Source organism: Myotis myotis, unplaced genomic scaffold, assembly GCF_014108235.1.
Source record: "Myotis myotis isolate mMyoMyo1 unplaced genomic scaffold, mMyoMyo1.p scaffold_m19_p_19, whole genome shotgun sequence".
Classification (NCBI taxonomy): domain Eukaryota; kingdom Metazoa; phylum Chordata; class Mammalia; order Chiroptera; family Vespertilionidae; genus Myotis; species Myotis myotis.
In genome coordinates this window covers 39,645,081-39,667,792 of record NW_023416323.1, presented here as the reverse complement: position 1 = coordinate 39,667,792, position 22,712 = coordinate 39,645,081, and the positions used below count along the sequence as shown (strand labels likewise).

At 59.2% G+C, this 22,712-nt stretch overlaps 2 protein-coding genes across 12 annotated transcripts in view; one reads left to right on the top strand and one right to left on the bottom strand.

Moving 5' to 3' along the window:
* RBL2 (RB transcriptional corepressor like 2) overlaps positions 1 to 12,029 on the top strand; it is a 54,322-nt gene extending 42,293 nt beyond the window's left edge. For all 3 annotated transcript variants that reach the window (XM_036345973.1, XM_036345974.1, XM_036345975.1), the window contains one exon: positions 11,775 to 12,029. The gene's annotated coding sequence lies outside the window, so the exon portion shown is untranslated. The remainder of the gene's footprint in view (positions 1 to 11,774) is intronic.
* LOC118674331 (AKT interacting protein) overlaps positions 1 to 13,340 on the bottom strand; it is a 39,692-nt gene extending 26,352 nt beyond the window's left edge. For 6 of the 9 annotated variants that reach the window (XR_004973621.1, XM_036345981.1, XM_036345976.1 and 3 more), the window contains exons 1-3: positions 3,558 to 3,689; positions 1,422 to 1,531; positions 82 to 287 (exon numbers count right to left, since the gene is read on the bottom strand). Coding sequence is in view for 8 of the 9 variants with exons in the window: in XM_036345981.1 (XP_036201874.1) it covers positions 82 to 287; positions 1,422 to 1,463 (248 nt within the window). In the remaining variant the exon portion in view is untranslated. Of the gene's footprint in view, positions 1 to 81; positions 288 to 1,421; positions 1,532 to 1,954; positions 2,069 to 3,557; positions 3,690 to 3,726; positions 3,849 to 13,236 lie in introns of those variants that run through there. The other 3 variants (XM_036345978.1, XM_036345979.1, XM_036345980.1) reach the window with 3 other exon arrangements.
* Positions 13,341 to 22,712: the final 9,372 nt, after the last annotated feature.

Below are 22,712 nucleotides of genomic sequence, written 5' to 3'. Positions count from 1 at the left end.
GGCCACTAAGTGAGCCCAGTCCATCAGAGTACATTTCACTCTTTACCTTCAAAACGTACCCAAACGGCTATAAGAACTTACAATTCTGCAAGGAGGGAGTACTCCAGGTAGAAGGGGCCGTAGGAAGCGTGCGTGCCATTGGTTGACTGTGCTGCGGGGGCAGGAGACGTGGGCTTCGTGATGGGCAAAGCGTTCTTGGGAATAGAAGGCAGTTGTTTCTTTGGAGCTGTGCGTGGAGGGCTGGTCTTCCCGTCCCCCGTCACTGTCTTCTCTTCACCGTCAGATCGCTATTCAGGACGAAGTGGGGAGAGCATCTGTTAGGCTGATTCTTAAACCACAGGAGTGTGTGTGCTGGACTCAGTCGATGACCTAAAAGCTGGAACTGCTCTTTTGCAAGGACATCCTGGCACCAGGGCCGAGATGACTCGAAAGGCCTTTGTGCAGGGCCCTTAGCCAGAGCAGAACAGAGCTGAAGCAAGACCAACACATTAGAAAACTCCTGTTGGCTGCGTCCTAGAGACCAGGAAGCCAATATTCACGAGATTTAAGTGAAACAAAGAAAGAAATGATTTTTCCTGGGGGCCCCCAAAAGAGGGCCAGGGGTTACTAAACAGTTAGACAACGCTGCACGACCAGCCCCGTCCCTGAGCAGCTCGATGCTGCAGGTCAGGCGCTCAGCAGCTCAGAAACCAGCCATGAGTGAAGTGAGCCGCTGCCTGACATTAGCGCTCGGGCTAGAAACAAGGAGGGAAGCTGTTCTCTCACTTGCCCTGGGTCCGACTGTGATCCTGTCCCTAATGCACACGTTGCCACAGTTGGACTCTCCCCCGCACAAACCGTCGTCCACAGTAGAGAGAGGCCTAGGGGAGTCAAGAGAAACTACCGTCTGGCCGTTTCATTGCTGCCTTAAATGTATGTCATGTGCCTAGGAAAAAGATGTGTGGCGGTGCCCTCACAGCGGTGGGATTATGCATTGTATGTGTCCTGTCTGCGTGCAGTCGGCTTTCCTAAAATGTATTATTTTTGCCACTAAAAACAGACATTTTATTTAGAAAAATTAAACCAGCGGCCTCGAGCCGGACTTGACCACACTGGGCTAGCCTTTCCCAAGGCTTTCCTACCCACGGCATCTCGAGGTTCAGGGAGATAGGCAACTGCAGGGATGTGTGACAGTCATCACATGTCAGCAACGCCTACCCAAACAGTCCTACTCAGTGCTACCCGAGTCATTTCTATTGGAGATGCGACCTCCGTCTCAGAAACTAACTTTAATCCACAAAATAATTGGTTCTCAAAAGTAAAGCCTGAACTAGAAAAACCAGATGATCTTGTTAAGATTACAGGGCAACCCGAGTATGAATTCTTTTGGCCTCTGTTCTTATGCAAACGGTTTCCTCACCACATGTACCAGCTGTACCTACTTTGCGTCCAGAGCTTGCAGACATGCTCCAGAAAGGGTTCATAACGTGCGCTCCACACAGAGAGGTGCAGCGCCTGCGTCATCCAACGTCCGTCCCCAAAGTCACGTTACCTGCAAATGAGAGGGGAAATGGCCAACACCAAAAGTTAAGACTTCTGAAATGAGAACTCAGTGTGCCACTCTCCATAGAAATACACACACATTATATAACACAGTCACAAAAACCCAGGGGAAACGCAGAAGCTCCGGGCTGTGACCGTCGCTGCTAGGGTGCTCGCGGGCATCTGACTGGGCAGGCCAGCTTCAGAATGCACTGTACCCGCGCGACTCCGAGTCTGGCACTGAGCTCGGGGGTGTGGGAAATTAAAGGCCCAAAGGGGCCGATTTAAGCGTGTCCCCAGTGAGTTGTCTTAAGCACAAAATGATTCTCTCTAGCGAAAGTAGCAGCCAAAGAAATAAGAAAAAACAGGAGGGCGAGCGTGTGGGACAGAGAGGGCGACCGGGGTCTTGTCAGCACCCTTCCCGAGAAACGACCTTTGCCAGCTGCTTCAGGTACGGAGACGGCAGGCCCAGCGTCCAAGGGTGCAGGTGCAGAGAGGGGTGCAAAAGCTTCCCCGAAGCTGTACGGCCACAGGCAGGGGTCGCTGACTGAAAACAAAGGGAGAGGCCTAGGAGACCAGCAAGCCAGCTCAGCCGGCACTGTCCGCTGGGGCGGGGCCCAGGGAGACCCAGCCCCTGCTCTCAACTCCTGTTGCCGGCGCAGACGGCTGCAGGTGGGGAGGGGCAGCATTACACTGAGCAGCGTCTTCCTAAACTCCTGAGAAGCAGATCATGAGAGACCCAGGTCCCAGATGTCCCTATTCAGCAAAAGTGTGTTCTCTGCACGCCTGTGACACCCACAGAGGTGCCACTTAATGAGGTCTGCTTTCCACGGCACCGTGCCACCCGGTAATTAAGTCACAGGAATGAGGGTGCTGGCTGTTCCACCAACCTGTTGACTTGTGGCCAGTAAATACCAACTTATTGCCAAGAACTGCAAACCTGCCTTTAAAGATGACTAAGATGAAAATCGTTGGGAGATAAAAAAAAAAAAAAAAAAATGTGGGGGCATCAGCACCCCACTGTCGTCTAGGACAGACCTGACGGAAGAGGGACCGTCCCTCTGGGACACTGATCACAGCCCTGGGAATTCACGGGGTGGGTCACCCCGCAAGGTCCCCTCCGAGGGTAGCCCCAATGCCTCTGCCTGGAAGAACCCTCCCTCCTCGGAAGGCCCACTGCCACTGCCCGTGCCTCCAGCAGCAACAGCCCCTGGAGAAGCTGTAGCCCCTTTTCGGGAACGAGACACCAGTTCTGGGGTGTGTCTCCCCCGACTACAACCCTCTCCAGCAGGGGTGGCAGATGGGACATAAGGTCCGCCCTGGCGGTCAGGGCACCGCCTGCATGTCTTTCCATCGGGCTAAGGAGGGGGTCTCGGCCCGTCCCAGGGAAGCGGACAGGGCGGTGGGTCCCGCACGGGCTCCCGTTAGCACGTCGCCGCCAACAGCCTCACGTTCCACGTTAGGGGCGCGGAGCAGGGCCCGGGAGAAGACGGGGCAGCCTGGTGGGGCGGCTCGCTGGGGGCAGGCGAGATGGGCACGGGCACAGGGCGGAAACCTCCGCCTGGCGCGGGGAATCCGGACAAACCTGTCTCGGCTGATGCGACGCGGGCCGGCCTCACGGCTACCTCTCCGGGCGCCGGCCGCGAGCCCGTGCCAGGCTGAGGGTCTCGGAGGCTGGGCGCGCCCGCCCCGCCCGACCCCACTCCCCCCCCCACCCCACCCCGGGGAGGGCTGAGGGCCGAGGGCCGTGGGAACGGGGCCGGGCAGGGCGGGACCTGGATGGGGCAGCTAAGCCGGTCGCTACCTTCTCCCCGCGGCCGGGCGCCTGGCCCCGCTGCCCGCTGCCCGCTGCCGGACAGACCCAGCGCCCTGGCAGCAGGTGCCGGCCAACAGGGGCAGGTCCCAGCCCCGCCCCATCGCTGGGGAGCCCGGGGCTCCCAGCCCAGCGGGCAGACCGCCGGCCGAGGACGCTGGCAGCGGGTGAAGGACGACGCACAGCCCCCTCATGGCCGCCGGTCGGCCTGGCGGAGCCTCACCTCACGCCCTCAGAGCAGGGCTCCCGCCGCTATGCGCCCTCGCCCCTCGCGTCCCGACAGCATCTCTGGCCGCGGCGCCCGCCGCCCCTGCCCGCTCCGCCCGCCCCGCCCTAGTCACCGCGCCCCCGAAGCTTCCGCCCAGCCGCCGAGCGCCCATTGGCTCCCGGACCTGTCTGTCAAGCACGTTCTTCCGGGAGCGTGGGGCGGGGCGGGTCGAGGGGGACTCCACTCCGTCTACTCCGCTCGGGTTGGCACCTCCTGGCACCTTGAAGGACTGACTGGTCACATCCCGGAAGTGTCGGCCAGGGAGATGGAGGGGCTGGTACACAATTGGGCCCGGCGTCAGCCAGTCACCATAGAGACCCGCCCACCTGTTTATGCGTAACCTCGGCGGCCATTCAGAAAGGCCGGCTGTGGCTTTCCTGGGGGACCAGGGCGGGCGGCCGTGGACGCTCACCTGCCCCTGGGGGCCAGCCAGCCCTGACCGCCGCGTGGGCCGGGAAGCGAGGGTCTGCGGCGCGGGGAGGGACCTGGAAGGAGCCTTAAGTAATAGAGAGGGACGCCGCTTTCCTTGCCAGAGAGGACGAAGCTAATGGGTACTGAGATGCCAACCAAACGCCCCTTGAGGGTAGCCTGCGAGGGGCTTTGGAAAATGTACGTGTGGACCCCGAGAAAGGAGGTACCCCCAGATGGCTCCTGCCTCGCTGGGCTCAAAGGAAAAGCAGAGCAGAGCAGCCATTCCCCAACGGGCTCTCCGCAAACGGCACCCCTGGGAGACGCCTGCGGAACCCTGTGTTCCTGCATCCGAGCCAGGCCTTATAAAGGAATGCCTGGAATCCTATTTCAACCAATAAGACAGATACTTTCCCTGTTGAATCCACTGCACAGCTCCACTAATTAATCCAAGTGACTCATTCTGACCAATCAGGACAGTGGTTTTTGGACCAATCATATTGCAAGGATTTGGAGTCTTCATTTGCATAAGGGGAGGCCAATCAGGGACCAGGGGCGGGGATTTCTATGTATATAAGTCAGCTCCCCTCTAGGCGAGGGCATGGTCCACATTCCAGCCTGCACAGACCCCTGGGGCTGCCTCCCTCCCAGGGCCGCCTCACCGCCCTGCTCTCTATCATAATTGAACTGTTTCCTTCACCACCACCTCCCAAATCGGGGATTCCTGTTGGCACTGACTAACATATGAGACTGAAAATATGGGGGGACGAGTAGCAGGAATTTACCTTTGTCACAAGTTCCTCTGTGATTCTGGTGCTGAAGTTTGAGAATCTCTCCCGAAGCCCTGTAGCTTCTGGTCCTCTGAGCCTTCATTTTTATTTTCACCTCCCCAGCCATCCCTTTGGTCTGGAACACCTTGACCAACTCTAGCGCTGCTCAAAAGCTTTCCGTTGAATCAGAAGTCATTGCTGACTGAATACAGTCTACACTCAGCTCGTTCCCATCTCACTTCCCCCGCTGGTCCCCAGACCAGTTCTGTGCCTGCTGCCGTTAGCTTTCACACCTCGGAGCCCTTGCTCACTCATGGGATGCTCGCCCCGTCTCCGCCTCACTCAAAAGAGGAGAAATATTCTCTAACTGGGTTATTGTTCAACTGTGGTCGCCTTTGAAATGCTGGTAAAAGGGCCTCTGGTTGAAGGGCAGGCGGCCAGAGTCTCCTAATGTTAATCCCCAGGGTAGGTCCTGAAGTCCAACTTCCTCCCCCCGCTGAAAACACTCCTAACCGCTTCCTTTTGTCCGGTGTGAATACACTCGGAATGCTGTCATGCCCTTAGTGTCTCCGCCAGCGTAAACAGGCAAGCAGGACGCGCTTTCTGGCTGCAGGTGGTCTCCCTGGCCACCTCTCCCACGTGTTTTCTCCGATCTCACTCTCTACTCTCTTCTTGGCAATCTCATCCCTCCCCCAAGCTACACCCAGGGCTCACATATATTTCTCCCGCTCAGACCTTGCCACTGGGCCTCAGGGGAGTGTATCCAACTGCCCACTTGGCCCTGATGCCTCAGACACATATCAGTTAGCATCCCTAGGCCTGCGCACACCAGGAAACCTAACATACACTGGCTTACATGGTGTGGCACCCCCAGCTCCGGCCACTGCTTTCCTTGCACTCCCGGGAATGGCATTTCCGGGCAGGTAGCAAGATGGCTGCTGCCCTTCTAGGCACGCCCAGATGAGGCGGCGTCCAGCAACACAAGATCTTTTTCTCCCCATGGTCTCTCGAAAAAGAGCAAGAGGACCTTTTCTAGAAGCAGTGACCAGAAATGAGTCTCTGGGTCTCTGCCCACAATCAGTCAAGGGCGCGCGGAGTGAATCTGCGAGGACTGGCTCGGGCTGATCACTGTACCAGGTCCCTGGACTTTGGGCGAAGGACTGGCATCAGATCTGTATCTGGGAGCGGCCACTGTCCGGAGGACAGACCTACGGAGGCCCGCGAGCGTAGGCGCGAGTTTAGGAAACCATTGCAATCGCTCAGCGAGAGGCGGATTTGACGGAGGCCAGGGAGAAATGAATGACTTCAGAGACAGTTGAGCGGCGGAGGGGACAGGACTTGGCCGTGGATGAGCTACGGGGACTCGGGGATGAAAACGCGAGGGGGGTACCATGGAGGGCACCTAGATTTTTGGCTTGAGCTCCTGGGTGAATGGCGAGGCCACTCACGGAGATGAGACACAGTGAGCCGCACTGCTGATGGGAGCGGGAACCAGCGGTTTTGAAGAGGCGACGTTTGGGGTGTTTCTGTCAGCGCCCTGGCTGGTGTTCGCACACCACTGACCTCTCCTTCATCGCTGACAGAGCCTCAGTTTTTGTTGAGGAGTCCCACCCTCCAATGGCTCCCCATCATTTATATCAGAGACAGAACTCCTTGCGGCGTCTGTGGGCCCAGCAAGGCAGGACCAACACAGTGTAGCCCCACCCGTCCCAAGCTCCAGCCTCTCCCACTCAACTCCCCGGAGACATGACGCTCCCCTGCCCCACCCCTGCCCCGCCCCTCGAGGGGGTCTTTGCACTGGATGTTTCCTTTGCCTGAAAGGTCCCCCCCACCCCCATCTCAGCTCAAACACCACCTCCTGAGCGCCATTTTATGTGGGGGATGGCTGTGTCTCTCCCACAGCGCCCTGTACGCTCCCCGGGGCAGGAACCCTGTGTGTCTTGCTCTTCGGGGCTCGCCCCCTCTTTCTGCGCCGGCTCAGTGCCTGGAGGTAGTCGGTTGTGATGGATATTTGACAAAGGAAAGGCAGAGGCCATCTGAATACACGTAAGACGCCTCCTAACCTGCATGCCCCAAGCTCTGCAGCACGAAGTGGCTCATCGGGAAAATGAGGGCGATCTGCTCTAAGGGAAGTGCGGAGGCAGCCTGGGGTACCGCTGACTGTAAGACTGAACTCTGAGTCCTGGGAGGGAGCCAGCTGGGCCTGCCCCTGCCTGTGAAGCTGTCAGTCCCTTCGCGGCACTTTCATCCCTCTGCATTTTGGAGGCATACGTGATATTTGTGTCTAGAGATGAATTCTTCTTGCGTCAGGACTTAATAACTATGTGATCTCTGAGTCGTCAGGAAACCAGCTCATGTGCTAATCCCCCAAACAGCCACTGAGTCCACTCGTCTCTCGGTTTCTGGGAAATGGATTATATGGAGCAGATCACCGATTCACTCCTAAAGGGAGGAGGATGGGGCTACCTAACGGTCAGGTGGAATGTGTATGCACTCAGATGCACACACGCACACAAGCCGGGACCTTCCCCTCAATCCATCTGCCCCCAAACCCTGTCGTGAAAGGATTCCTAGTTCGCGTGGTACCTGTGTCCCCGACGACACGTATGTTCAAGATACATTCGGTGATCATGTGGCTGTGAATTTATTTTAACATGTCAGAAAAAAGTAATGTATCAAAAGCATAACTTTATGGTTAGCAATGTTGAGCCAAAGTAGGCGTTTAAGTTGTTCTAAGTGACTAGACTTAAGGGAGGAGCTCAAACGAGCAATGCTGGTAATCCTCAGATGTGGCAGGAATCACGGTTTTTGACAGCGACTGGCGCCTGAGGAACACTGTGTGCGGAATGACATGGCTTCTGCCTCCGTCCTCACCGGCCATGGCAATGCTTGCCTATCAGCATCCACTGTGCTCCCACTTTCTGGCTGTACCTCGGTCCCCTGTTCGGGCCCCGGTGACCCGGCCCTGAGTGAACGAGTGAGTGGAGAGTGCACGAGCCGAGGGACGGAGGGATGCATTTCACAGAGCACCGCCTGTCCCCCCTAAGTCAGAGCGGCCGGTGGGCTACCGTGAATCCTTACGCCGCCAGGAAAAGCAACCGGCACACAACCTGGCGGCTCCCTGAGGGCCAAAGAGAACCCCTGATTTCCTCTGATAGCCAAACAGTAGCACCCACTCCCTTAGCTTGCAGATAACTACCCACCAGGAGCAATCGTCTCTTTGATTGGCCTTATCTTTGCCGAACCGCCTCACTCTGCGGTTCCAAAGCATTTGGAAAGATAAAGGCATAAGGTTAGTTAGAGCTAGAGGGACAGATTCAGAAAAGGCAACGAGAGAGAGAGAGAGAGAGAGAGAGAGAGAGAGAGAGAGAGAGAGAGAGAGAGAGATTCGTCCATTGATAAATATGGCAGGGTTCGCCATGGGCGAGGCACTGTCCAGCCATAGACGCCTCTGTCCTTACAATAGGCCAGCGGTCAGCAAACCGCGGCTCGAGAGCCACATGCGGCTCTTTGGCCCCTTGAGTGTGGCTCTTCCATAAAATACCATGTGCGGGCGCGCATGTACAGTGCGCAGTTGACTTAAAACTTTAAGTAAAGTTTATTAAGTTAATTTTAGGGAACGTTGTGGGTGAAAGAAGATGTAGTGTCGAGGATTGAGAAAGGTATGTTGAGATGGTTTGGACATATAGAGAGGATGAACGAAAGGAGACAGACGAAACACGTATACAAGACGAGTGTGGATGGGGGAGTTGGAAGGGGTCGACCTCAGCGAACGTACCTCCATCAGATGGAGGACGTTTTTAGCAAAGGCCAGCTTAGGAGGACCCTCATTAAGCTAATAACAATGCACCTACCTATATAGTTTAAGTTTAAAAAATTTGGCTCTCAAAAGAAATTTCAATCGTTGTCCTGTTGATATTTGGCTCTGTTGACTAATGAGTTTGCCGACCACTGCAATAGGCAAACAGTGATTGTGAAAGACAGTGAGGGCGTCTCAGCGACCTTGAGAGTCTGCCCCCCGAGAGGACAGGTCCCTGTCCCTTATCCCAACTTGTCCCCATGGACGGTCAGTCCCACAGGAAAGTAGAGCACAAGGACCATCCATCCTTACACCCACCACCCGGCCTCAGCAATGCCCATGGCGTTGCCATCATTCCTTTTCCTAATGTTTTCCTCCCGAATCATTTAAACTAACCTGCAGTCATCATGACCCTCACGCCCATCACCCCAGCGTGCATCTCCTAAGGGCAGGGGCCTTCCGGGAACCAGCCACCGGCACCCCGGAGAAAGCTAACTTCCCAGCCCCGCTGCGGGCCACACCTGTTCGAACCGTCCACATGGTCACACATCATAAAAGGCTTTTACAGTCCTCATTCTCCTAAGGCAGGATCCAAGCAAGACCCCCTGTGCATTTGGTGTCTCTTTAATCCACTGCTTCTAGTCTAGGACATCCCTCCCGCACCCTTCCCCAGGACTTTCTGAACAGGGCAGGATGCCGTCTAGCTTGATTCCCCACCCCTGCATCTCTGCTGTGGGGCCTGAGGACCTGGGGTGGGGGCGGGGGGCGCGTGGGTGAGGAGCGTATATGACCCTGGAGGGAGGGGCAGGCGCATGAGTGAGGAGCGTATATGCAGAACTGCCTCCTGGTGATGGCGCGTCCTCATCAGACACAAAGGCGCCCTCTGCTGGCGCGAGTGAGTTCCACGCCTGCGCCTGTAACTACCAGGGACGTGCGAGTGCTCAGGGGGGGACGCGGCCAGTCTACCCCCCCACCCCCACCTCTTAAAGGCGGACTTACTGTGGATGACTGTCCAGCCCACTTGCTCTCCTGGCCCGCCCGCTGGGTGCCCACCCGCCAGCGGTTCGGAGACACTAGGGGGCGGGCGGCGGCTGCAGCAAACGCGCGTGCGGGAGGCGGCGGGAGCTTGCGCGGTGCGCCGCACACCTGCTCCATCCACCTGCGCCAGGGCCCGGCTCAGGGTCCCCCCCCCCCCCCCCCCTCCGCGCACGGGTGCAATGTCAAGTGCAAGAACGTTCACCTTTTCTCCTTCCGATGTGACAGAGCGCCAAACATCCCTAACGTGCGGAGGACAGAAAAGAAAGGCTCCGGTGACAAGGAGGTGTGCTGCGGGCAGGGGCGCGGGGACCCTGTCGGGAATGTGACCGCAGAGACCTTACGGGCATCCTCACGGGTTCAGATGAGTGGATTTCCCCAGTAACGGCAGCAGTTTCTCCGACACCGTTTATCTAGCCCTTCCCTTTCCAGTGATTTCTCAGGACCCCCCACCCCGACCCCTGCCCGGGAGGGGGCTGCGGGAGGGAGGGCGCCGGGTGGTCAGTCCAACAGCTCCAGGGGAGTCTGGCGGGTGGCCGAGCGCCCTCTGGCGGGCAGTGTGGAGAATGCAGGCGGCGAAGCAGAAATGTCCCTGTTTCTCTGAGAACACTGGACTGTGTGCACTCTTTTTAAAAATATATATATATTATTTCAGAGAGGAAGGAGAGGGGGAGAGAGGTAGAAATATCAATGATGAGAGAGAATCATTGATTGACTGCCTCCTGCACGCCCAGCACGCCCCCTACTGGGGATCAAGCCAGCAGCCCAGGCATGTGCCCTTGGCCGGAATCGAACCCCGGACCCTTCAGTCCGCAGACCGATGCTCTATCCACTGGGCCAAACCAGCTAGGGCTGCACTCTCTACTAGTAAACACGTCCACGCTCTTACAACAGCCCGACCTCCATCTGCATTCCCGGGAACATGCACCTAAAAGACTGTTGTTTCCTTTAGACAAAGTGCCTCACAGACGCCAGCAGGGGGCGGGCCGCAGGGCTCCGGTGCACAGAGGTGGGAACATCGTCCCTACCCTCCATCTAAGATGCCTCAGACACCCGCCCAATCCCAGGTCCCCCTCCCAGCCTCAGATATGCCCACGACTAGGCCTAGGTTGGCGGAGCCTGTGTTTAGGGAGAAATTCGGAGGTGGGGGTGTCGCTAGGGAGGTAGCACTCCTGGTGTGTGTGTGTGTGTGTGTGTGTGTGTGTGTGTGTGTGTGTGTGTGTGTGTGTGTGTGTTGGGGGCGGGGTGGGTACCGAGAAATCAAACTTTGAGAACGTGTCCTTTCCACACTCGGGATACAGAGTGGGTGTGGCATTGCACTTCCAAAAGCTGGCCATCGGGTGGAAGAGATGGGACAGACCTAGAGGAAGGGGCTCATGTGTGGGCCGCTCCCCTGGATGGCCCGGCTGGGCGCTGTCAAGGGGACAAGAGCTGCAGAGGGGGACGGCTCTCCCCCCCCCACCCCCACCCCCCGTGGGTTCTGAAGCCACCTGCCGGGAGGATTTGCGGTGGAAGGAGAGGCACCCCTTCCATCAGGAAACCCGCTCCCCACAGCCCTCGTGGATGGGCGGCTTCTCCCCTTCACCCCCCACCCCCACCCCCTCGGCCTCGTTGGTGATTCCGGAGCCCTGCAGCCCCCATCGGGGAGGGTTGGGGGCCATCGGGGATCAGGTGCCCCCGAGGCCAGGCCGCCTGCTCAGGAGCAGGGCCTCTGTGCACCGGCACGCACCGATCCACCGGGAGAGCCTCCGTTAGTGACTCCCAGGCGGCGGCGGAGGCCCGAGCACTGGCAGCCCCGGGCGCCTGGGCCGCTGGGCGGCCCCGCTCACCCCCGAGGCCGCACAGGAGGCGGATTCACACACCGAACAGGCGCAGCCCCTCGGCCATGCGTCTGGCTGGACGCCGTGGGACAGCGTCACAGTCCCCCCTTTGCAAACTACACGCCAAGGAACCCCCAGGCAGGGCCGCCCCTCTGCGCAGGACGGGACGGGCCCCATGCTCCGACCGGATGTAACCGCAGGGCTAAGACCATCCCCCCCTCCCCCGCCCCAAACCTGACCTGACCTCAGTCTCACCCTGACCCCGGACCAGCCTGCGGGCTGGGACTAAGGTCACAAGGCCGACCCCAGCTGAGATAACATCTTATCTGAACTGTTTCAGCTCCGGAGCCTGCGGGGCGGGACACGCCCTTGGCCACCGGTCCCCCACACTGGTTCTGGACCTGGTTCTGGACCTGGTTCCGGCCGGGGAGCTTGGAGTTGCCCTCAAGACCCGAAGAAATGATTTATTCCCCACCTCTGACCAATCAGCGCCCAGCACGACCCCACCCCCCAACCCCCACTGCCATGTGATTCGCCCCCCACACGCTGTACCCCTCCAGCCCCAATAAACGAATCAGCGCCTTTTTGGACTGCAGACCCTGCCCGCGGTCCTCTGGCCAGAGCATGGGGGATGGGGGGCGCGTGGGGGGAGGGGGAGTGTGATGGGAACGGGGGGCGGGGCGGGCGGTGCATGGAGGGTGGTGGGTCTGAGTGGGTGTGTGCCCTGTGCGCCTTGTGGCTGCGGGTGGTCAGCGGGGAAGAGGTCGAGGGGATGAGGGGATGAGGGGGTGAGGGGGTGAAGGGGTGCGGGGACAGCGAGGCCCAGAGACCATCCTTCTTTCACAGATCACCCCAGCCTCGCCCCCAGCCTCACCCCCTTTGCCTGAAGAGGAGGGAGTAGCAGGGAACCCGCCTGTCAAACACTTTCTGGGAAGTAGCCCAGAGCAGCTTTGGGCAGAGGACAGAGTCTGTCGGGGGGCGGGGGGGGGGGGGGGGGGGGCGGGGGGGCGGAGGGTGGAGGCCGCAAGCCCGGGAAGGGCCTGAGCTCCCCCTTCCCGGTGGAAGTGCCTCATCGGGACCCACAGAGACCAGCGCAGCCTCAGGACTGAGGGTGAGGATGGCGCAGCGTGGAACTGCCTCGCTCCTCACCCGCCCTCATTAGACACGGACCCGCCTGGAAATGAAAGGGGACGGGCCTGCGCCCACACCCCCCTCGGCATTCGGGGCACAGAGGCCACGGGCTCATGTTTGCAGGAGCCGCGTCCCAGCCGCTGAATCCGCAGGAGCAGAGGGAGGAGGCAGCAGAGGGCCTTCTTCCCCCTTTCTGCATTCCCCCCACCCTGGGATGGAGCCCGACACCCGGCACGTGCCCTGATGGGGAATCAACCGCGACCCCCTGGTCCCCGGGTCCATGCTCAACCACTGAGCCGCCCCGGCCGGGCACGTGCAGATCTTAACCCTCCGGTTTCCCGAGCCCAGCCCAGCCCTGCGAGAAGGTTGCGTGAGAAAGTAGCTGCGGATCCGGACGAGAGCGGCCGAGACAGAGACGCCGCATGTCCCTCCGTGACCACGTCAGCGGCCTTCCCATCCACCCTCCTCAGGGACGCCTGACCCCGAGGGACACACGTCCACCCAGGCCGCCTGCGCTGCTGTCCCCGCGCTGCCTTCTCCCGTCCCCGCCCTCAGCCCGCGGCCTCCTCTCCCTCGGGGCCCCGTCCAGTCTACACCCGATGGCTCCCGCCCTGAGCCTGACGCTGGGCCTCTCCCCGGAGTCCAGGCTCCTGCCCCCACTGCTCACTCACCATCCTCACGGGGACGCGGTCGCCTCGAACCCCTCGGCCACCCGCTGTGCCACCGGGCCCTCCGTGGGCCCCCGCCATGGATGGTCAGACCCTGAGCGTCTCCCTCCTCTCGCCGGTCAGCAGGCCTGGGCCCTGCGTCACCCATATCCCAATCCGGCCGCCTCTCAGCACCCAGGCTGCTCCCAGGTGCCCACCTGACCGCCCTCGAACCTCCCGTCGCCTCCCGCCCTTTGCCCTGCAACCCCCGCAGCCTGATCCTGTTAAAGTCTAACCCGGGCCACGTCTCTCTTCCGTTCAAAAGGCCAACGTTTCCCTCTGAGTCAAACCCAAAGTCTCTGCGTGTCCTTCCCGCGAGACCCACCTCCCCCCCGCCCCCGCCCTCCCCGTCCTGCGGCCTCATGGCCACGGCCCTCCCCTCACTCCCGTGGCTCCCTCTAACCAGCCGCGTGTCTTACTCGTATGTTGTATGTCCTCAGTGTCCCTCCCTGACTGTCCGCCCCCAGGAGGCAGGATGCTGGTCTGTCCTCCACGGCGGGTCCCCAGCACCGAGGACAGCGCCCGGCACCAGGATGCCTGAAGTGGTGGCTGGAGGAAGGACTCGCTGCCGGCTGGCTCCCGTCAGCGCTGCCCTCCCGGGGGCTCTCAGAGGCGCTATGATGGACGTAACCTGCCTTCTGCTCACCAGGCTGCTTGCCTGGGCATCACCTCCAGGAGTTACAACACACCAGGTGTGCGACTCAGTGAGAAAGTAGGTGCGGTGGGGAGGGGAGGCAGGGACAGGGCACGCCTTAAGTGACAGGACACCCCACCGCGCCCAGCTCAGGCCTGGGATCTGTGAAAGAACAGCCTTTCTGCCGTGGCAGAGGCAGGGAGGGACGGGGACAGAGGGGTCCCAGCGCCCTGTCCGGCCAGGGACAGCCCCTCCGGCTCACACAGCACCCCCTCCCGCCCCGCCCTCGGAACGCACTGTCTCATCAACTCAAGTCGGCCCCTGAGACACAGTGTGTGCGTCAGTCCTCGGGGTCAGGGGTCAATAAGTGGAGGGGGGATGCCAACGCTCCCCTTCAGTGGCCCCTGGGCCCGGCCTGTCTGGGACACAGCTTCGCAGGGACAGATGGGGGGGGGGGGGCTGCTCTCCCAGGTCTTTCCAAGCGTGTGGGGAGCACGCGGGGTCCTGGGCTTGGCCGCAAAGTGCCGCTGCCGGGGTGCCGGGCTCCCCCGGGGCTGGCCTGCTGCCGGCTCCTGGACACTGGTCCTCGAGGGGCCTGGCCACCTGGGCACGGCGCTGTGGCCCCAGGGCCGGGGGGGGGGCACTGCCCCTCCATCCCAGCACCACTTGCCCCTGGCCTCCTGGCAGAGCCTCCTTCTGCCCCTCAGGCTGGACTGGTGCTCGCAGAGCGCACCTCCCAGCCCCCAGTCTCAGCACCTCTCTTCCTCCCCAGGCCCAGCCTCAGCGGGCACATGGGGGTCAGTGTCGGGGACCCGCTCCCTGTGCACCGCTGCCCGCAGGACGGAACCGCCAGTGCCCGTCTGCCCCCCACACACGCTCCTCTGTGGCGAGACCAGAGCACAACACCACCCACTTGGATGTTAACTGTGGCTCCTCCCCCCTCTCCCCCGCCCCCCCGCCCCCCCCCCCACGCCCGGCCCCCAGCAGTCCCTGCCTCCAGGCCGAGGCCGAGGCACCCAGGACGCCTTCCCTGCGGGCCTGCCCCAGCGCCCTCGGCCCCCACACCCCTCCCAGGGCAGCGTACTCAGGGCCGGGCTGGCAGCGGGGCCTGTCCGCTCGCCCACCTGCCTGTCCAGCCACGGTCGGGGTGATGGTGAGGCGCGAAGGCTGCGGCTTCCCTCCCCACAGCAATCACCAGCCCCTTTGATCTGTGGGGGAACCGGGGCTCTGCCCCCCCCAGCCCCCCAACCAGGCCGGCCTTTGAAGAAGCTCACTCCATCATTCAGGGTTTGAATCGCGTTCTAAATGGCAGTTAGAAATTGCACGTGGCAGTTCACAATGAAATTTAGCCTGACAGCTTGGACATAAAACTAAAAATAAATGACTTCACATCCAAATAATAAGTAATAACAATGTTAGCCTGCATGAGGACGGCGGGGCTGGATTCAAATGCAATATTAATTTTCGGGATATGAGTGACTGGGGAGAGACAGAGGCAAAGAAGCCAGCCCTTCATATACCCATCGTCTCCTCTTATCCCCCAGGCAACCGGCTGCCTTCCCGCCACCGCGCGGCAATTATGTGGTGTCATGGAGGCAGTGCAAATAAGCAGGAAGATTTCATTAACCCAAATGAGCGAATCATCTGCGTATCGTTGCGGTTTGATTGACACTGACAAGTGTCCCGCCGACACCGCGGTGCGTAGGATGGGGAAGCTGCCGGGAAGGCTCTTGATAAAGTTGCCGGCCACCCTCTCTAAGTAAATAAAGGCGAGAGCGGGGTGACGCATATTAATTTCCCCCGCCTGCAGCCGCCCCGACGGAGGGGGAGAGCAGTAGCCGCGGCATTTCCTATGAATACCGAGATTGCATCCACGATTCGCACCGACTTTACGATAATATATTAATATTAAAACTAAAGGTCATTCCGCAGAACAGCTAAGCTGCCTGAGCTCCAACCTTTACACCAATAACACTCCGGGAAGTCAGCGAGAAGTATTTGAATACTTGCTGGTGGTGGTGGGGGGGGGGAATTTTTTTTTTTAATTTTATTTGGGAGGTTGGCTGGCGAAGGCGTGCTCTGCTGGCCCCTCCCCACCTGCCTGCTCCTGGGGCGGTGAAAGGGCTACCCCGAGGAAGGCTGCGTCTGGGCGCGGGGAGGCAGGTGATTAGCTGCCACAGGCCTGGGGCCCTCCTCCGCTAATGATTCCCTCCTGAGCGCGATGCCAGCCCGCACTCCACCCGAGGAGTCAGCACAAAACTGTCCTGGCTGCGGGGCGCTCACAGCCGAGGACCGGCGCCAGGCGGCTCTGTCTCGGCCCATTTGCGGGGAGGGGCTGGCCACTGACCTCTGCTGTCAGCGGGCTGGCTCCCACCACGGAGGGCCTGGCTGGGTGGCCGGACCCTGAAGTTGTGGGGGAAGGTGGGTCGGCTACGTGGAGGGGCTGCCCACGTGGGGGAGAGCGCCGTTCCCACGTGAAGCAAGTTAAACGGGTCCCGTCCCCAGCAGGGAGCTTTCCTGGCTGGAGGGGTAGCCAGCCCGGGTCCATGGCAGGCTCACGTGACGCCCCGCTGGCTTGGCGTTGGCCAGGGCGGGCGTGTGTACCCCATGACCATCGGCAAACACTGCGGATGCGGCTCCCCCTCCACCAGCTGACGCAGGGCAACGTATGGGCAATTTCCCTTCCCACGTAGCTGGGCTGTTGCTGTGGTTACCGGCACTCCCTTAGGTGGGCACAGGACTTAGTAAGTTCTAGATAACATCAACTACCTGCATGAACCCCCATGTGGTGCCAAGCAAGGCGCGGAGGAGACTGGATTTGGGTCCGACTAACCGGCTTTCTAACAGCCTCTGTAGGCGATCCCCTGCCTCTCTCGAGAGAATTCAGGCTGGATTCCTTGGTGTCCCCTGCCCCGAGGTAGCACGCAGGGGACGGCGTGGGCGCGGGCAGGTGTCTTGGGTGCCTGGGTCTCGCTGAAGGTGCCACCTTCCGGAGGAGCCTGGGACCTGGTCTCCCTGACTGGCTCAGCCTCAACTTCAGCAGGTTGGACCCCCCCCCCCACCCCCCGGTCTTCTGCTGTGGGGTCTCTCCGCCCCTCCAGGAAAGGGTGCTCCTGGTTGCCTGCACACCACGGCCCCCCTCATGGTGCAGGGGCCCCCCAGGTGGATGCAGAGACTGACCTAGTTCCAGGGCCCTAGGGGACTTGGACAGGAATACCTCCTGCTTTGGCCTCCCCCATGTCACTGTATTAAACGTCAGGACCCTTCTTGAGAGTTATTTCATAGACTTGCTACCAGGCAGAGACCTCAGAGAGAAATGAAGTGATTTCTGGCTTGTCTATTAATCTTCTAATAAATCGTTAGCACTTTTGTTTGTTGTCCTAGAAGAGTCTATTGTAAGAGCTCATCATTTAAAATAAATTTATAGCTTACGGGGTGATTGATACGGCACTATATTGAATTTGTCCAGACACATACACCATTACCGCCAGGAAAAGTGAGATAGGCACCCATCTATCTGGGCATCTTCTGCCTTCTGTCCAAGGCTACCCACAACGATAACACCATTCCCTATTTCATTCTGAATTCTGGTCTCGGGGGAAGATAAACAAGGCTCACACGCATGTCTCTGGGGGAGAGGGGAACCGAGTCCCCGGGGAACCCACAGACACGGGAGAACACGCCAGCCCCACCAGGGGGCCCCGTGGGAACTGACTCTGTTCTCAGCGATGCCGTGACCAGCGCTGCCCGAGGACCCGCGGACACGCGTGCACGTGCTCCCAGCAGCCTTGCGGGCAGAGCCCTCCCCACGCCCCACAGAGGCAGCCATGCCAGTGGCCACAGGCACCGTCAGGGCCGGGCCCTTTTGGAGCACAGAACCAGGCCCTCGGGGCACCCTGAGCTGCAGATCCAAGGCCAAGATTCAGGCTCACTGACCCCCCAGTCTCCCCAGGCCCCCCAGTCACACCTTCCTCCTGCAGCTCCGAAGGTCTCCTGGCTGGAGGCGCCCTCCCTGGGGGCTGACGGGCGAGGAGGACGGCCACTCAGCAGCTCCCAGCTGGGTTTCCCACCCGGGCTTTGAGGAGCTGAGGGGAGGGAGGGGCCCGCACGGCGTGGGGGGCGGGCACACCGCAGGGGCAGCACCTGCTCCGAGGGCCACGCTGCCCGGGCCCAGCAGCTGCGGGGCGGCCTGCACAGCCGCAGGGAAGCGTTTCCACCTGGAGACGGGCGGCACCGGCCATCGCAACACGCGTGTGGGGTGTCAGGGACCCCGAGGCCTGGGGAAAGGGATCCAGCGGAAAATGATGCCGACAGGGCCCAGGCCGATGTGATGAAGCCCAGTTAGGAGAGACGCGCTTCCAGTGGCTCAGGAAAGCCTCTGAACACGCCTGGGGCACCGGGCCTGGCGGTTGATCAGCCCTCATATTCCTTTGAAACGGGAGGAAAGGGCAGGGGTAGCCACATCGAAGGGCTGAGGCTCACGGGGCTCAGGGGACCTGCTGGGGGATGGCCAGAGCCGGGCCTCCGACTACAGTCCCCCCGAAGCTTCCACAAAGACAGACGGGCCCTTTGCTGGCTGGACAGCGGGGACGTGTGGGGGGAAATGACGGGGAGTGTCAGGAGGGATCTGCCCCCTGCTCACTGTGTGGCTCTGACCGGCTGGCCTCTCTCTGGGCCTCAGTTTCCTCATCTGTAAAATGGGGCCAGGGAGGAGGGTCTCGAGGACCCCTCTTTGCTCTGGGAACCCAGCGGTGAGTGGAGAGCAGGTTCCCTAATTTCACAAGCAACGGAGCCTCTTCTTCCCACCCGAGTCCTGGCAAGAAAGTCTCCATGAGTTCCCCGAGCTAAGCAGCACTTTCCCCTCCAAAATGTAATTTAAAAAAAAATATATATTTTTATTGACTTCAGAGAGGAAGGGAGAGGGAGGGAGAGAAACATCAACAATGAGAGAGAATCACTGATTGGCTGCCTCCTGCACGGCCCGCAACCCGGGCCTGTGCCTTGACCGGGAATCGGACTGCGACCTCCTGGTTCATAGGTCGCCGCTCAACCACTGAGCCACCCCGGCCGGGCTCTAAATGTAATTTCGACTCTGCTCTGCAATCAGCTTCCCAAATTCCTTACCCAGGACCTAGAAGTTGTGCTTTTAAGTCTTTGTGCATTTAAGTGTGAGCGAATTCTATTTATAGGGATCAAAGCATGTTTTTTAGCTTTAAGACGGAAATATCTGGTGGATTTTTTCTTTTTAGAGAAAAATGACAGTTATCAACCCTTAGAAAAATCAGCTCACTTGCAGGCCTCCGTGGCATTATTGCCTCCTTTAATATCGCTGACAGCCTCTCGCAAATGTATCACAAGTTGGCATTTATTAGTGCGAGGCACAAGTAAGGGGCATGTTATTTGATTTGAATAACAGCTCGGAGCTACAGTTTGAGTCCAGAAATATATTAGTCAGAAACAATCTCATTTAATAACACAGAAACTAATAAAAGGAAAGCATTCCGACTGGTGCAGGATTGAATTTATGAATATTGCTTTAGCAGGATTAATGATCAGAACCCCCCAACCTGTTTGTCACGTTATAACTGACTTTTTCCCCCCATTTAAATGCAAAACCAGGAGTCAGTGAGTCCGAGGGAGTGTAGGGCGCCTTGAAGAAAACCAGCTCATCTTACATGCAAGCCTCCAAATTGGCAATAAACTTTAATTACAGGGTCAGATGATCGGATTATAATCAGATAGCCGCACACGGAAATCCATGTTGGAAATTAATGAGACACGAGCCGGCCACGCGGCACTGCCGCACCTCTGTCACTTACTAACAGACATTTCATTTTCATTTAAAAGTCACCTGACGGACTCCCTCCTCCGCCTCCACGCGGAGCTTAACCTGATGGAGGAGGCAGCTCCGTCTTAGGCCACAGGCCCTCCGCCTCGCACCTCCACCTGGGCGCGGCCTCCGCCTCTCACCTCGGGGAGGTGTGTGTGGTCGCTGACAATGGCGTTTGCAAACTGGCGCTTCTGTAAACCTGTCCGCCTTCAAAGTGACCCTTGACCCGGCGTCAGGTGGCCTCGGACGGAGGCAGCGTCCGCACCCACCGCGTGCTGAGCGCGCCGGAGGCTTAGCCAGAGGAAAACTGGGCCTGGCTTGGAAATGCTGAAGTTCCTGTGAGATCAGCGGCTACGCGGGCAGGTGCCTGGTGTTGGCCCTTCTCACCTGAGTCCTGGCAAGAAGGTCTCTATGACTTCCCCCAGCTGAGCAGCACTTTCCCCTTCAAAATGTAATTTTTTAAAAATATTTTTATTGATTTTTTACAGAGAGGAAGGGAGAGGGATAGAGAGTTAGAAACATCAATGAGAGAGAAACATCGATCAGCTGCCTGCTGCACGCCTCCCACTGGGATGTGCCCACAGCCAAGTTACATGCCCTTGACCGGAATCGAATCTGGGACCTTTCAGTCTGCAGGCCGATGCTCTATCCACTAAGCCAAACTGGTCAGGGCCAAAATGTAATTTTTTAAAAATACATTCTTTTATTGACTTCAGAGAGGAAGGGAGAGAGAGAGAGAGGAACGCCAACAATGAGAGAGACTCACTGATCGGCTGCCTCCTGCCTGGCCCGCAACCCGGGCCTGTGCCCTGACGGGGACCTCCTGGTTCATAGGTCGACGCTCAACCACGGAGCCACCGCGGCCGGGCCCTGAGGGTAATTTCGATTGTGCTCTGCCATCGGCGTCCCCAATGCCTTACCCAGGACCCAGAAGCGGTGCTTTTAAGTCTCCGTGCGCTTAAGTGTGAGCGAATTCTACTTACGGGGATCCAAGCCGGCTCCACCGCTCACTGGCCGTGGCAGGCCGAGCTCTAAGTCGCGCTCTGCGGTTTGTCTCTCGAAGGGGTTCCTCTGTCTTCGGCAACAGCGGCATTTGTAACAATAGCTTTTCTCCTGGGAATGAGGAGCCGGCTGCTGGGGCTCCCCCTTCCTGGCAGCGGGGAGCGGGAGCAAGGAAGAAGGCTGCCAGCGAGAGGCTCAGCGAGGGGAGCGGAAAACGGCCGCTCTTCCATCCTGGATGCGCTTTCTTTTTCTAAAAATTAGATTTTTTTGCCTGGCCGGCGTGGCTCAGTGATTGAGCGTCGACCTATGACCCAGAGGTCATGGTTAGAATCCCGGTCAGGGCACAGGCCCGGGTTGCGGACTCCATCCCCAGTGGGGGGCGTGCAGGAGGCAGCGATCCATGATTCTCATCATTGATGTTTTTCTCTCACCTGCGCTCCCTCCTGCTCTGAAATCAGTAAAAATATATTTTAAAAAATAAGAATTAGACTTTTCTGGAGCTTTCCCGTATTACACAATGGATGGGGGGCATAGTATCTGACAGATAAAAATACATTGTTAGCATGAGTCTATCCCAAATATTGCAGGGGACGTACTTAGACTAAGAAGCCGTCCCTTGTTTGTCTGTATTCCTCATCATCTACGATCATGGAAACAGTAACTGTCTGTGCCAGCCGTGGGCAAACTACGGCCCGCGGGCCGGATCCGGCCCGTTTGAAATGAATAAAACTATGGAAAAAAAAGGCCGTACTCTTTTATGTAATGACGTTTACTTTGAATTTATATTAGTTCACACAAACACTCCATCCATGCTTTTGTTCCGGCCCTCCGGTCCCGTTTAAGAACCCATTGTGGCCCTCGAGTCAAAAAGCTTGCCCACCCCTGGACTCTGTGCTCTCAATCGGCAGGCAGACGCGGATGGCTGGTTCGGGAAGCCCACAGTTGGCCTGGGAGTTTGTGTTTTGACAAGCATCCCAGGAGGTGCTTGGCATTGAACAAGTTTGAAAAGTACTGCAAATACCTCGTGTCACGACGTCCCCGAGAAGCAGGCGGTAATGAAGAGCTGAGACAAGGCGAAGTGAGCCTTCGCTCCCTTGCAAAGTCAGGGCCCAGAAAGGCACAGGGCGGGGGGGGGGGGGGGGGGGGCGGGGGGGAGCTGAGCCACGGAAATGTCAGCCTCAAAACACTCATTTCCTGTTGCCTGAAGCCAAAGGCCCTTTGGCTTAGAGCTGGGCAGGAGGAAGGCCGGACTCTGAACAGTATTTCTGTCAGTGTCCTTAGAATCTTTGCTGTTTTGTCCGCCTGCTCGGGGGTCCTACTGTGTGCTCAGGGGTCCTACTGTGTGCTCAGGGGTCCTACTGTGAGCCACTGAGGAGTGAGGTGCTGATCAGCCTCGGGTATGTCCTCTGTAGTTAGGAGCTCTCCCTGCCTCAGCCTCCCCCACGGTTTCACCACTGAGACAAAAACAGATGGACTGAAGGCCTGGGAGAACTTCCACCATCAGGGTAGCCCCCCCGCCCCCCCCACATGAGGGCATGAGGGTGGGGGGGGGCACCACGCAGGAAGCGGCTGCCTTCCCAGGGTCCCCTGGACCCCACAGCCCCAGGGGCAGGTAGAAGAGGCTGCAGATCCATCAATCGAGGGGCAGGGGGAACCCCATCCAGTGGGAGCCTCCGGCGCTCTCAGCGTGGCTCGCGGGCCTTAAGGAGACCTGCAAGGGTGTCAGGTGGGAACGGGCCCTAAAGCAGGCGGCCTCGGCGGTGCCCACACCTGCTCTGCGCGGGGACCTGCCACTCAGCTCCTGCCCCCGCCAGGCCCTCCTGCGATCACGGTTCAGGGTTCAGGCCGCCAAGCCGAGCGCAGCGGGCAGCCTGCAGGAACTGTCTCTTCACAGCAGACTCCGCTTCTAGAAGGTCTGAGAGCTCCGCCGGACGCCCTCTGGGTCTGCCGCGCCCAGTAACTGAGGCGGCCACG